General features: G+C 38.7%; 1 protein-coding gene across 2 annotated transcripts in view; it reads left to right on the forward strand.

Moving 5' to 3' along the window:
* pcbp4 (poly(rC) binding protein 4) overlaps positions 1-16,375 on the forward strand; it is a 98,067-nt gene that overhangs the window by 41,385 nt on the left and 40,307 nt on the right. For both annotated transcript variants that reach the window (XM_055160727.1, XM_055160728.1), the window contains exons 3-5: positions 12,954-13,267; positions 13,559-13,582; positions 15,461-15,493. In XM_055160727.1, the coding sequence (XP_055016702.1) occupies positions 13,106-13,267; positions 13,559-13,582; positions 15,461-15,493 (219 nt within the window). In that variant the 5' untranslated portion in view covers positions 12,954-13,105. The remainder of the gene's footprint in view (positions 1-12,953; positions 13,268-13,558; positions 13,583-15,460; positions 15,494-16,375) is intronic.

Raw genomic sequence — 16,375 nt, forward strand, 5'->3', positions numbered from 1 at the left:
AGCACTTGGAGATTCTTCTCCCAGTCTGAGACACTTTAGAACATTATCACGCATTTTCTTTTGAATGTTAATCACATGAACTATTTTGGCTTCTTCAGACAGAACAGCATGACTGAAAGACAGAGAGAAGTCTGTTCCTGTGGCCAACGGAGTTAATGGCGCAGTTCTCAGGGCCGTGTCAGGATCTCAGCTGGATCATAATGACTGCTCTGCTTTTGTGGAGCAGCTAATTCAATAAAGAGTCCATTACTTCCTGCCTGTCCGGATCCAGCCGCTTGCCATCATAACAGCTCACAATATTCCAGGGAAATGTACTTTAGGGCTTTGCATTATTTTTTGCTTGTGCTATAGTTTTGAATTGCCCATTATGGCAAAATGTCCTCTTGAGATGGGAACGACCTTCCATGTACCTTTTAAATATGGTTTCAAACTCGATTCTTCTGATCAGGTACCTGTTACTGTCCCTTAACCCTACTTAGCAATATAATCAAATGCATACTACTGAAATATCTTGTTCATATACTTTCGGCCAAGCAAAGGGATCATCTATTTCTCAAGAATACATACCGACATTTTTTTAGTTTTTTTGTTTTTTTGTCTTTTTTTGGCAGAGACATCAGACATCTCTTCTTTTTTACATGCTTCTCATAGTAAAATCCTTATTTATTATAACCATTTGTCTCAGATAAGATGTAACATAACAATCCCCAGAGGTGGGCTTGGTTCATCCCGGCATCATCTCGGGTCAGCACTCAGACACAGGTAAAGTGGCCCTTGAGCTGAGAAGCCAATTGAAAACAACTCAGGTCAACAGCAGACGCAGCAAATATGGCCGAACAAGCACTGAGCCATAATAGACAGTGTGAGTGCGGAAGGCAGAGGAGAAAGACCAAGTACACAGAAATATCACCATATTCCTGTGTACTAGGAGAATAGATCATTGGTAGAAGTAAAATTATAACTATATAGTCCAGCCAATAGGAGTTAGATGACAGGACAGGATTAAGGACAGGAACAATTATGCTAAGAATGCCTCAGTTAGAAGAAGCTGCTTGGTTTCGTGCCAAAACATCTTTTAAAAACATCTGTCCAGTTGATATAATTAGATTTTATTTTGCAATGGAACCTACCTGGATAACTGAGGGATCACACACAAACTATTTAAATTAAAACAAATAAAAAATTGTATTAAGAATTTGAAATTTTAACAATTTTATTCTATAGGGGTTACATGAGGTTAGATCTGTGTCTCTTGGCTCTCTCGGACAAAGAATGGGGCATCCCAACATTCGCTCTGTGAAGGGCATCTGTCCCCATCAGAGCTCCCCACGGCTCCATGTGTTTGGAGGAGGGCCATAAGGGCACAGCTCCTGATCCTCTGCTTTACCCCCCAGCCTATAGCACTATCTACAAAACAGCTAGCACATACTGTCATAAGTATGGACTTATTGTAAAGAATTTTATTACAAAAATATATAAATTTTTTCATTTCATTTTATTTTATTTGTTCCTCATTAAAATGCACAGTGAACAATACACAATTCAGGTGTTACATTATAGACGACTGGTTTGGCTCACATGAATTTTTTTCTTGGCTGGTAGTAGTATTCAGTCACTAGGGCAGGCATGTCCAAACTATGGCCTGTGGGCCAAATGCGGCCCTCAGACAAATTTTTCTTGGCCCTCAGGCTTCCAGGTGAATTGACCCAAATGACCCTGCATCAATTAAAAATAAACTTTTTACTGCAAGGTTTTTTTTTTTTTTTTTTTTTTTTTTTTTTTAAATCTACCTTGATAAAGCAAATATTTAATATTTAGTGTGTGGTTTTAATGGTCTTTGCATGAATAAAGACTGATGGCTCATTTTAAAGTGTTAAACATGCACATATTTCAATTATTCTCTGTACTGAGCTCCAGTCTACGGCCCTCAATCAGTCCTCTGTTTTGTCTGTGTTTAGATTTGTGGCCCTTGATGACAAAAATTTGGACCCTCCTGCACTAGGGCATTTAAAAGTCACCATTTGTTAACACATGGATGTCTTTGATGGATAAAGATCGACACAACACAATGTGGACATGTTTACTCACCCAAATACTGCCTCATTTGATGTTAAAACATATCACTCATTTGCAGCCTGACCATGCTTCACTTTCATTACTAAAATGCACTTACAACCGTACAAGAGCTTCAATAATTTATCAGATGTCGTCCATTTCACAAACATGAAAAATATTAAAAGCATAGAAATAGAATTATAGGTGACCTTCACAAGAAGGCTCTGTGCAGTTTTCTTGGAAGATGCATTTTGATTTGTATGGGGTGAAAAAGGCAGTTTGATGTGAAATAAGAGAAGAGGTGATGTTATGTGACCTGGCGTACAGCTCATCCCCATGCTGCAGAGACACACAGCCTTCTGAATGCGCTCTTTCATGTAGCGCTAACAAACCTTCATGTATTCCCTGTCCGTCTGCGCCACGCACACACCAGACTGCTGATCTAATATAGATGATCACAGCTCTCAGCTCAGACACGTAATCAAGGATAATTTTGGCAGTCTATAAAAACCGGATACAGCATGTGTGAAGTTTATTGGTATATGTTATTAGATTTTAAGGATACACATAGCAACATGGAAAGAGTGACATATAGTCACAGGTTCAATGAGACAGTAGTGTTGTCACAATACTAAAATTTTAAACTTTCTGGTACTAAGGAATTGATTTTGATACTAAGGAATAGACTCAATACTCAGTACCATTTGTGATATCATGATGATGATAGAATTTCTCTTTATTTATGCAATAAAGTGTGATTTTCAACATTAAATCCTAGTACTTTCTTTTATATTACCATATGATGTTATATCTGTGTAATCTCTCAGCAGTCCAGGTAGGTCCCAGTGGTCCAGGAGCATGTACTAGTCTAGGCAAGGCAAGGCAAGTTTATTTGTATAGCACAATTCGTACACAAAGTAATTCAAAGTGCTTTACAGAATAAGAAATACATTAAAATCATAATAAAAACAAATCAAAACATAAATAATCATAAAGATTAAAATTAGTCTATGTGTTCTTATACTTGATCTGATGTGTTTTTGCAGAAAAGGTTAATTTCTATCCAGTGAATGTGACTTTTTTTTGGAATTGATACCTGCTACAATGAGTATCTAGTTTTAGAAGCCAGCCATTGATGCATCATAGTGGGCAGCATTAGTTAAGGACAAGGTCTTTCTTTTTCTTATCTTTCACTTATTTGTATGTATGTGGCATATATTGAACACAATTAACATGATTTGAGTCTTAGTGAAGATGATGACATAGCATTACATTTAAGTTAATTACATTGTATTCAGTTATTGCATTAAATTGTAGAGTATTAAAACACTGCAATTGGAGCTGGTTTTAATGAGCTGATATAATATACCACGCAGCTGACGTTTGCATTTTCCATTACAGTATATGTATGTATAGGTAATTTGACTCTTGTGGGTGCTCTGCAGATGCTGACTGTATCTATGGAGTTGAGGGGTGGGGGTGGGGAGAGAGGGCAGCAGAAACAGCTGATACACCTGTGCTCCTTTGTGCAGTCAGTGCTTCTGCTGCACACCTGAGCCCATTGGCCTCTGTTTTAGCTCACTGCGAGGACTGTGCTCGACCTGCTGTGGGATGCAAATATCCCCCTGGATCAGACCAAGTGGCATTTGAATACAGTCTGACTCTGTCTCCTCTGATGGCCTGGGAGCAGCTAAAATGTCACTGCTGCATTTTTTATCTGTTTCACAAAGATCAGTTTGATTTCTTTATATTATTCTGTGGGCCTCTTTCTGTCTGGGTTTAAGCCCTCACAGTTTCCATTTTAAAAAGAAAACCCACTAAATGTCATCTTCGGCCACTTCGATTGTCAGTTGTTGATGCAAAAATTGCTAAAAATCACAGCCTGCCCGGGGCACTCTGTTTTCTTTTAGTCACTTTGTAGCACTGTGGAGCTATTAACATAATAAATCCCCTTGAGTGAATAATATTCTCTGTGCTTTGCATTTGGTGAAGTATGCATACAAATGAGTTTAAAAGCTATTTTTAAAGTAAACTATAGACTGTATGTTTTGTCCAAATTAAAGGAATGATGCTCAAGCGTTGCCTAAATCACCCTTCTTCAGTTGAAGTTGGTTTAAAGGCAATATTTTTGAGTAGTGTATTCCATTTTGTGATTTTCTTTATAAATCTGTCAGAGCCAGAAGTCAGTATTTGGTCTTTCCGAGGCAGAAAAGTTGCTCTGTAGATGCAGCAAGTAACCACTGACTTTGAGTTGAACATTGATTCAAATTAAGCATTTAGGAGCCGCACACTTTTATTAGTCAATGTTATTATGTTTTCCCGATGACATTCAAAACACATGCAAAGATAACATGGAAAGTTGTTTTTGTGGGGGAGTATAGAACCCGGAAATGAGTCGACTAAACCACAGAGAATTTCAAGTTATCCTAGTGAACCAGCACTGTTGTGACTCAGATAAGGATACACTACTCAGAGTGACTTTTTTTAATTATTATTATTATTATATTTTTATATTATTCTTGCTGATGATTCTCTGGACATCATTGCTATTTAGTTGAACAAATACAAGCAACATTTACAACAGCTGATTAGTGGGTAAGCTATGGGAAGTCATGTCAAGTCAAGTCCCTTTGTGTGGAAATATCCTGGTGACAGAGAGGTGCAGGTGGAGCAACTGCACTTTAACAACATAAACATGACACTAAAGGCAGCCTACATTACATCTTATTGTCTCCACTTTCTAAACAGCACCGGTTTATGCAGCCTTTGGAGTCTTTTGGCGGTGGTGTTAGCATCTTGTCTTCAAAGAGATAGTTGTAGCATCATAGCATTAGCTGGGTCTAATTACAGTGATTATCAGCTGCACTGGCAGGGTACAGGAGATGTGGGCCACAAATGACCTCCCTCATGTCAGCTTTGTCTGTCTCTGCCTCTACTGCTCCTCTGTGGGTTCTCTGTGGAAAGAGCAATTTCTCACATGCTGAAATCCTTTTATATGCACAGAGGGAAGTTACAAAATAATATTTGGATTATAAGACGGAAACCACTGGAACCAGAAAGTGAAGTGGTTACACCAAATACCTTCAGCAAAAACGTGTACTGATGTTTAACTATAATGGTTAGATTTTTATTTTAAAGGGCAAACCCTAAAAATAAAAGATCACGATTGAGACACTTATTTATTTATTTTTTTTACCTTATTAACTGTCATGTGTGTATAGTCTTAAAAGGCCCATACACTATTTTCTGATCTATGTTATAATGTTGTTTCCTCATCGCAAATGTACCTTGAGTTGTGTTTTTTTTTGTTTTTTTTCACACACAGATATTGCATATTTATACTGTGTTCTTCTCTCAAATTGCAAAACACTATGTTCCACCTTGTGATGTCATGTACTAATACAGGAAGTGCTCCACTGTCTTTTTAAATTCCATACACCTTCACTAGAATTATTTGTATATTGTCAGCCCTGGAATGGCCAATCTCAACTGAACAAGAGTTAACATGTAGCGGTTAACTTGAACACTACCACCACATGACATCACAAGGTGGAACAAGAGTGTTTTTCACTTTGAGAGAAGAACTCAGCCTAAATATGCAGGAATCTGTTTTGTATAATATAGGGCCTTTGAGGATACTAAGTTTGCGTTGACGCTTCAGACTTTTGTTTTTTTATTTCCACAGTCACACATTATAAAACAATCTGTGTGGATCAAAATATATATGACAGCGTTTGCCTGTGGTTCCCGTATGTGTTCCTGTAATGTAACCCCCTCTCTGCAACAGCTTGGCAGACAAATCCAATGTTCTTATCTTGCACAGGCTCCTGCCGCTGGATTCTGTTTTTAGACTCACTCGATACACACACATAGAGAGGCAGTGATGTCACACTCCCTCTTCCACTGCACCCATCATCCCAACATGACATCATCGCCTCATCATAGACTCTGCAAATGCAAAATGAAATGAAATGTGCAAATGCAGTTAACATACTTTTTCCCCTAAACTATTCTGTACATTTTGGTCTTTCAGATTAGCTATAATTCATGTCACACTCTGGGGTGTTGAAGCATTATTGTCAAATAGCACTAGCAAAAAAGCAAATGTCAAGCATTAATATTAAGCAACAACTAATTGGTTTTGTTTGTTTTGAGAGAACATTAAATCGTATATTATGCAAACTTGACACTCATGAGCAAATTTTAGCCATGTTATAATGCTGTTACCTCATAAAAAATATACCTGTTTGATTCACACATGTTTGAGTAACCCTTTATTATGAGTCTGTCTACATCTCCACAGATCACCTCGTGATGTCAGGAAACCATACTCTTCAAGTTAACAGCTATTTTTTACTTTCAGTTCAGTAGTTCAGAAATTATCCAAATAATTCTAGTGAAAGTGTGAGCACAGTGGAGCACTTCTTGTATTACCACATAACATCACAAGGTGGAACAGAGAGTTTTCTAAAGAATATGGCCTAAATATGCAGGGTTATTCTGTATACATGTGCGAATGAAAGGAAACAAAACGCCAGGTATGTTTTGATGAGGAAACAACATTATAACATAGATCAGAAAATAGTGCAATATGGGCCCATTAATGTTAAACAAATCACAAAACTTCTATGGACAGTTATGGACACCTGACTAGATGAGATCAGAATCATTCGTAAAAGTGTGCCTCTATAACCGTACCCTCATTATTTACAAGCATGACGTCCTTGACATCTGCCGCAATTTAACGACTGACATGATTTAAAGGAGCCGGCCACAGTCTCCGACCAATCAGTGTTGAGCAATGACTTGTTGGCTCAGCATTTAATCCAATCACTTTTTAGAATGAGTTGTTGCCGGCCAGAATCAATCAGGCCTGCCCACCTGGTAATCAAATCCAAAAAACAGTGATTTAGCGTAGGTCCATGAAATGTATTCAAGCCGAGTGGTGCCTGGCTTTTGTTGTTTCCCTTTTCTTTGGTGGAGATTGGAATTTCTCACCGTGCTTTTGTTTTGCGTTTCATTCTGCTCCTCTGTGTTTGGTATTCATATGCATGATTTTGTGTGGTTGTTGCGGATGCTGTGATGTGAAAGGCTGCTTTGGCTGATAAGTTCAGCGGAAGACAGCTTATCAAGAAGGCGGACAGTGGCATAGGGAGGGATATTGAAAAAGACCCACTAACTCCATGAGTCCGAATACATTATATATGTATTCAGTGAGGTAAATCTATGAGTATTGATTACCTGTATCATGGCCTGGGTGATATGGCGAAAAAATAAAATCTAGACTTGAAAAGTTCTAGATACAGTGAGCGATTACAATTTTTATTGATTTTAATTGAAAACTCTGTAACCTATTTTTTAAAGAAATTGCCTTTAGTTACATTTCTGTAGATGTGTAATTTAATTTGAATATTTTAAATTAAAACCCTGCTTTGTAAGTACGAAAATTTTAAAAGTTGTTTCATAGTAATGCTTGATTTTAAATGAATATAAATCAATGGTGCCACTTAAAAATAGGGTCCAGAACTTATAGGAGATCTAGGCACTTATGGAGGTAGTAGTTACTAAGGTGATAATTACTGTGGTACTTACTGCAGTAGTTAATAACTACCACCATAAGTCCCAGACCCAGTTTTAAAGTGTTACCAAATGAATTTATTTATTTTTATTTTTTTATTTGGGTGAAGTAAAGTTCAAATTTTGCCTCAATAACTCTATGGGTGTCTGTACTGTAGTGTCTCAGGTTTTACACAGTCCTCAAGTTCACAATCTCACAGTATGTTCTCCATTCTTCTGGACATGCTCTCTTATGCTTCTCTTTACTCATTATTAGTTTGCTGCTGTATTCTAAGAAATCTTTCATCATTTGCTCAGTTAGAAAAAGCTTGAGAATCAACATTATCTTAAAACAGTGTTTTTTGTAATCAATTTTGAAAACAGATTGACTAAATATCTTGTAAGTTGACTTACTCCATCAAAAAAAAAAAGAAAAAATTACAGTTAAGCAGGTATAGTAGAAGATGGATGTGCCATTATGTTTATTTTCAACTGGACCACATGTAAATCATATGCTTCTTTCTCTGCATGCGCTGGTGACAGTGTAACATTTACCCAGAAACAAACAATGGCCGTATAGAAAACAAGAATCCTGTTTCTTGTTCTGTATAAGGCCAATTGTGTTGCCCTCTTTGTAAACTATTGTCAATCTTGTACTTGAGCAGCTCCCCCTAGTGGGCGCTGCTGTTGCCCCGGGTGACTGTGAACAGCCTGCAGACTTGCACTGTTTCAGCACTGACCTCCACCCCCTCTCTACAAGGGCGTGTCCACAGGGAGGGTGACAGTAGAGCTGTATGTATGGGAGTGCGAGAAATGGACAGTAAATGAGAGAGGGGGTGGGTTTAACTGGAGCATCTGAATGACTCAATAATTCATATGATGCTTTTGTAGGCCTTTAAGCCAATGCATTAGTTTCTTCTCTAGTTTTGTCGCTTGTGTATTTTCTGTTCACAACCATAAAATCAACTCCCAAATTCATTTTTTGGAGTAACTGAAAAGTTTAATCTGCCTTTTAACTCATGAAGATGCTATTTACTACTGCTCATCTGTGTACAGAGTAGATTATGCATGAGATATTAAGCATTTTGAGAGCTTTTCCCAGCACCACACTTCAACCCCTTTTAGTCGATTTATCGATGCACTGAACAATTACAGTTACACTTTTGATCATATTGCAATGTATTGTGCAGCGTCAATCAGTCTTACAATCAAGTTAACAGCCCTTTTGTAGTGTGTAATATCCATACAGCCTACAGAGTCAGACTTTTTACTTGACATTTTCCACATCCATATAAGCATCTTATATAATTTTTAATCATTACATATATATTGCACCTTTCAAGACAATGAACTGTAAAGCCCTTTGGCTCCACACTCAGCTGTGGCCACTATTGTAGCCACAGCTGCCCTGGGGTAGACTTTTAAAGATACTTACTATTACACCTGCTTGCTTACGCTTGTGAGTAAAACTTTCTCTCCTGCAGTTCCACATCTCCTCCAGCTCTGTGCTCCATACTCACTGTTTATTTGTACCCTGGTCCCTCTGCAGTGGGAGCCGTCCCTGTGTGTTTTTGCTGTGTTGTCATGATGCTGCTCGGGTTGCGTGCCAGACAGCCTGCATCGCATTTGTGACCTACTTTGGGTTCCAATGTGTATTTTTTATGAGATGGGAGGAGTGGGATGGTAGGGGGTTGATGCAGACGCTAATGCTGCAATTGGAAATGCATGCACACTTATGAACTCACTCATAATTTCATTACTACAACATGGCATGATACAGGTAAAGAAGTGATCCAAAATAAATGAACATTTTTAAGGTCGGCTTTTCAAAATGACCAGATATAATAATAATAATTGATAATAACACTGAACTTCAGGCTGGTCTAAGCCTCTGGAAGTGTTACACTGTAGTCATAATTCATTCATGCACTTGCCCTAACTCAGACTTAGTGCTTTGCCCATTGATTTTACAGAAGTCCATTGCTGTTTCTCAATATATTTAATTCCTTTAACTTGAAAGCAGCAGTGGCACATGGACCACACGGGCCATGTGTTTCTCTGGTGAGTTAATCAACTTGTCAATTACACCCACTGGAACCTGTGGAGACCCTGCTCCAGACTACAGTGTCCTGAAGGAATATTGCTCTGTAAAGCGTCTTTGTGACAAATGTCACAAAAAGCTCTATATAAATAAAAAACTTACTTACTTTAAGTAATGGAAAATTATAGTCTAGTCTAGTCAGGCAATGCTGTTAGCCCATGGTGTTACCTATGATTGCATACTATACTCACTTTACAATAGAGTGGAAGTGGAAGTAGATTCAGGTTGGGCTGTTTGGAGTATCATCATGCTTGATAAGTATTTTCAGACCCAGAGCCAATTTATTTCCTCCCTTAAGCTGTCTGAACATAGAGCCCAATTAATGTTTAAATGAGCTTGCAGACTTGTTGACTTGCTTCTGTCACTTGATAAATTCAGCTAATTCCACACCTCTCATCGAGCCTGAGAGGTCCCTGATCGCAATGTGCTTTTAAAATGCAGCTCGAGATGTTGAACAGGGAAACGTCTAGTCACTTGTGACTATAGAAGCATGTTGTTTTGGTTTAGCAATGAAATAAGTTTGTAAATGTAATCTCAAACTACATAGTCACTCACTACCACATATAAGTAAAACTGTATTAAGGAGATTTACCCCACGTGCTGGTCTTGTATTTATTGGGATACCATAAGCAAGTTTTCAGTACTGCTGCATCTTTACTGCCGTCACTCCTGGCCATTTTGTCCAATTGTGATTTGTCCTGTTTCCCATGGAGCTTTGTAAGAAGCATCTGGTGAACCATATCAATAGCCCTTCATTAAATTAACACAGGAATTTAGCAAAGCCTGACTAGTTATTAAGAGGTTATTTGGATAAGCATTCTTGCTGTATGAATACAATTCTGTAGGTCACCAGTTATTGCAAGTGTTTTTTTTTTGTTGTTGTTTTTTTATGTACTGAGGTTTAAGTGTCTGACAGAGAAATTAACATCTAGCTTTTTTCTTTTTTTTTTAGCTCACAAATTTTGAATATAGGGTATCTTCAAAAAATCTGACATGTTACTATCCATCTTATTTTGGAAATCAAACTGTTAAAAACTGGGTGTGTTTTTTGTTCAAAGGAGAGAAATGGTTGTCTGGTACTGAGAATACACACTTCAATACTCTATGACGTGGTGAGTCTGGTCGCTGGTGAATCTGCTAGTTTTCAGATGGGCGCGATTGACAGGTGGCATAGCCAATCAGGGACATGCATGGTCTGTCAATGTCAGAAAAAAAAAAGTTTAAAAAAATCACAGTGGAGTGGACTGAAAATCATGGCAGATTTTTGCAGTCAATGAGCAAAACACTAAACTCTTTTAACCAAACTTTAATATCCACACCAAATCAATAACATCTGCAGCCTTTTACCATCTAAAAAACATAGCAAAAATCTAAGGTTTACTGTCTAAAGCAGACTTGAAGAGACTTATCCATGCGTTTGTTTCCAGTAGTTTAGATTACTGTAATGGTCTGCTCACTGGCCTCTCCAAACCAGATGTGAGACAACTGCAGTACATCCAGAACGTTGCAGCTTGAGTCCTCCTGACTTGAACTAGGAAGTACGAGCACATAAGTCCTGTGCTCAGGTCTCTGCACTGGCTCCTGTGGCTCAGAGAATAGACTTTAAAGCAGCTCTGCTTGTGTACAAGTCTCTCCATGGCCGAGCACCAAAGTATATCTGTGAAATGTTAGTGCCATATGAACCATCTCACACTCTGAGGAGCTCAGGGACCGACCTCCTGCTGGTGCCCAGAGTCACGACTAAACACGGGGAGTCAGCGTTTCAGGTTCATTCAGCTAAAACCTGGAACAGTCATCCTGAAGATGTGAGACAGGCCTCTACTTTGACGCTGTTTAAATTAGGGATGTCCCGATCACATTTTTTTGCCCCCGAGTTCGAGTCCTTTGATTTTGAGTATCTGCCAATACCGAGTCCGATACTTCTATAAAACATTATAAAATGAACTAAGAGCAAAGAATAAGAGCCAGGATGTATGGGGGGATCAGATTGTATTGATTTCAATGTGTAGTATTTGGGCTGAACTTAGTGTGAAAAATCAAATGTCCAAAACTTTATTTGTTTTATTATGCACCATGCACCATCATTGTTGAAACTTTTCACAGTATGGTCTTGGAATGTGTAGTATACTTAATGAACTGGACAAAACAGGAACCAGACCAGAATCAGATCAGACCCTGAGACTAGACTCCGAACAATCTAGAGTTTGTATATTTGATATTATATGGAAACATGTGAATTACATTTGAAACATTTAGGCCAGTTTATGATCTCCAAATAATACAAACTCTTACCAAATAAAAACGAGATGACAGAAGCTCCACAGTCTCTCTCTCTCAGCTGCCCCCACTCCTCCGTACTGCCACCACATCTACAAATTCACAGCGTGCACTGCAACATCGGTCATACGCGCAATAGACGCTGCATGCTGCCAATAGCGCCAGCTCCGCTGCACAACAGCGCTGTTTGTTTTGTTTGCAACAAACAGAGCCGTGCGATGACGCCATCGACCAAGCAGGTGTGAACATGGGCCACAGAACCCCAGGTAACAGCGCCCGAGCACGGCACGGCCCAAAAGTTCTCTAGTACAGCAGGTGCTGGGGCAGACAGTCGAGCTGAGCAAATCCCACATCTCAGAAAAACTGTTGTGTGCTGTGTGTCCTGTGTGCGCTTTGTGTAATATACGTATATTATTGATCTGATACCTGATCAGCTCATAACGTCCGAGTCCGGATCGAGTCCACAGTGATCGGATCAGGGCAACCCTAGTTTAAATCCAGTCTCAAAACAGTTCTGTTTAGCTGTGCATATGACTGAAAGGTTTTAATTTTTCATTCCACACTCTTCTCTCTAATTTAATGTCTCTCTCTCTTTTTAATTTTAGGGTGATTATTTATGTTTTGATTTGTTGATTTGATTTTAATTTATCTCTTATTCTGTACAGCACTTTGAATTACTTTGTGCTATACAAATAAACTTGCTTTGTCTTTTAATCTTAGGTGAGATAAATTAGATTTTATTTGTAGGAGATAGATGACCAGTGAGCTCCTTTGTTTCACATGCCTCACTGAAAAAAAAAAAAATTTACGTTTGGTCAGGCTTTATATCAATCTGTATGAAAAATATACAAAGATATATCATTCAGGATTTACCAAACAAGAGCAAAGGTGAAACAGTGGAAAAAAGAAAAAAAGAAAAAAAAAAAGGAGTAAATTTGACCTAATTCTCTTTCTTCTCTCTCAGACAGGAATCAGAGAAAGCCCCACACTTCATACCTTGTGCACCACAGCGCCCCCTGCAGTTTCACCCTGACCCCCCACAGCTCCTGGGCTACATTGGCAGAATCAGTGGCTTCTCCCAGCACAGCTCCTGTCGCCTCGGGGCCTCAGACCTTCATGCGTCTCCCAGCGACAGACTCCACCCACCACACCTCCACCCACCACCACACCACCTCCTCCTCCACCTCCTCTACCTCCACCACCATGAGCTGTGAGCAGGAATTTGGGGATGGAGCCATGGGAGTGACGCTGACACTCAGGCTACTGATGCACGGCAAGGTCAGAATAAGTTCATACGTACTAGACATACTAGACTTACCTAACAAGGAAACAGAGAACAACTGACCTTGTAAGTTCTCTTATCATATAATTACTAAAAAAATAAAATAGCCTATAGTCATCGTTATGAGACTGTCTGATTATAAAACTTTTTCTATGTTTTGTTTTTAGTTGAACCTAAAGTGTAGGACAGTAATTATTGAATTGTTTGTGTGTGTTGCATTCATAAAAGGATCGGATAACTTTTCAACACTGACAATGCAATTAACATGTTCGTTTTGTCTCTTACAGGAAGTAGGAAGCATTATCGGCAAGGTGAGTGTCATTCCATAATCAATATTGTGTTTGTATTGTATTGGTAAGCATTAAAGCGCATTGTACATAGTGTTCTGAGAAATGCTCTTTCTGCAAAACCTTTGACTATAGAAAATGTGAAATGTCTTTCTTTTACTGCCCTAGAGGTGCTATATATATGTATCTACGTGTCCCATCTTTAGCTCCATATAGTTGAATAAGCGTATTAACAAGATCATATTAAATGTAATCCCACTGTTGCTATACAAATTTACCATGTAATCTGCATGAAATTTTCCTTTAGGCCCACATCATTCCAAACTTCCCGAAAAGCAACTTTTGGTGTCATTCAGTTTCACACCGGACATGTTAAATAAACCCTGGCAGGGTTGTTCCAAATATATCAGAGCTAGAGTCAGTGCAGTGTGATAATGACCATTGGCCTCACAGCGCAGCAGCTAACCCATGATTATCAGTGATTTCCTTCAGCATATATTTAGATACGTTTCCTTTCTCATTGCTTCAGTGTGTGGTCGGGCAGTGTGCAGTGTTCTAGCACATAAAGAAGGTAAAAAACTTACACACGGCTGCTGTAATGTGGAGGTTTGTGTCAGTGTGTGGTCACTGCTAAAGTTATTTTAAAAAATTATACCCAGATACTAATCGATACTAGGGCTGTCGCAATAATCGCAAATATGAATCAGTGCGTACTAAGAGGCCCACCGCAGTGTATGTTGGGCAAACGCGATTACCGCACGTGACCAACTTAACCCTAACCCAGAGTCCCGCACGGGTCCATTTTTAGAAACCTGCACCCACCCGGACCCGTTAATATTCCACCCGTTACCGCCCATGCCCATGATAACCCAAGACTAACCCAGGACTAACCCAGGACTGGGTTGGTCAGGTGCACCACTGTAGACCGACCCAACCTGGTGCAGGACTCTGTGCTGACCTGCCACAGTGAGAGCTGGAGAGATGCAGCGGCACTTGTTCCAAAGCCAAATGTTACTTCTTCCATGCTACACATGCTATATCTGCGCGACAAACAAGGTAGATGAGCAACAATGCATCATCGGAGAGAGTTTTCAGTGCCGCTCAAAATATTGTAACTCCGGGGGATGGGGTGTGGGGGAGGGGTGCGGTATCACCGTGTACCACAGTGTTGAGCTGCTATACCGCACCTTAGGAGAAATTCCCTAACCACCACAGCCCTAACTGACACAAAAACTAGTATGGAAAGATTTTGAACACATATCAGCTCTGAACAAAATACATAAATATGAACAATAAAGTAGTAGATTTACACAATAATAGTATAAAGACTACAAAATTTGTGTGCTGAAAATTATTTTTCATGTTGTATACATAAAGATAAATCGAAACTGGAATCAAGTATAGAGCCTTCAAAATGAAGCTGGAAATTTTAGCATGGTGACAACACAAGTGACTGCTCTCCAGGATCCCACACACCATCACCCTGACTGTCACAGAGCGAGAGCTAAGACTAAGCTGCTCTATAAGACAGGAAATATTCCAATCATTATTTGATCATGCTATCATCTACACCTGAGTAACGATTTTGTTTGACATATTTTCCCTGTATGACCACTGGGATCTGTCACAACAGCTCTTAGATGCTAAGATACAGACATTTTCATTTTTAATGCTGACATAAAAACGTTGCAGACTTTTCTGCACTTACAAGCATTATATTTCAAATTGTAACACTGATAGTTGAAAGGTTCAGACAAGGTAAAAATATGGATGTGGATTGCATTGGACAGATAGTTTATTTTTCTTATTTTATGTCAGTGTTATGACTTGATGTATTCTGATAATATTGTTAGTAACATGTCTTTCCACAAACCTCACTGTTTCACCCTTGTGTCTTTACAGAAAGGAGAAACTGTAAAGAGAATACGAGAAGAGGTAAGATGTTCTATTCTTTCCTGTGTCTGTCACATCTCCCTGCATGTTTCCAAGTAACTTCCCATAACTCTGGACATCCAATCTGCTAATTGGGACCTAATCAAAAGACACAGCTCTTTTGACACCATTGGAACACAAAGTAGTTTTAACATGATAGGCACATCCAGGATCATGATATAGTGCAATTTCTTTAAAGATTGTATATGTTTTTGCATCCATAAGTGATCCACAAAGTAAAATAAGACATTGTTTCACTCATTTATTACCATATTACTATTGCCGTCATTGTGTAGTTCAAAGTAGTTGGTTTCGAGCTGCCTGTCATGCTGCTCACATCTTGCTATCTCTGCTCTGGTAAGAAGAAGCAGTGCGTAGAGATGTAGTCATGCAGCCTCCCAGCGGAATACACGTCCTTGTCTTTCTTGTGACATGCAAGCCAAAAATACATTAAAAAGGGCTTAAATGTGTAATGTAGTTAAATGGTACAAAAATAGTAAATAGTATAAAGAAAAAAAAAAATCTAAACTCAGCATACTTAGATCTGAGTGTATTCTGAAATTGTATTGTGTTTGGTTTGTGTTTTGTTTGCACAAAGCATACACAAAGTCTGAATTCATAATGAACAAGCCATTAAAAATGATTTAGGCTGGATAACTACTTTAAACATATGGTTGGGAGTTAGGCTATACTATTAATGAAGTAGTTACTAAGCCTTAATTAATTTTAACAAAGTATGTGTGCATGCTTTATTAAGGCTATTAAACGTATAACTTTTATTTTGGCCAACCACAAAGATATGGGTTTAGATCAATATAAAAAAAATGTTCTTTTCAGCTTAACTGACTGTAGCTTCACACTATCATTACACAATCACAATCGTAT

Source organism: Boleophthalmus pectinirostris, unplaced genomic scaffold (genome assembly GCF_026225935.1).
Source record: "Boleophthalmus pectinirostris isolate CB_2022bp ecotype Guang Dong unplaced genomic scaffold, ASM2622593v1 HiC_scaffold_3, whole genome shotgun sequence".
Taxonomy (NCBI): domain Eukaryota; kingdom Metazoa; phylum Chordata; class Actinopteri; order Gobiiformes; family Gobiidae; genus Boleophthalmus; species Boleophthalmus pectinirostris.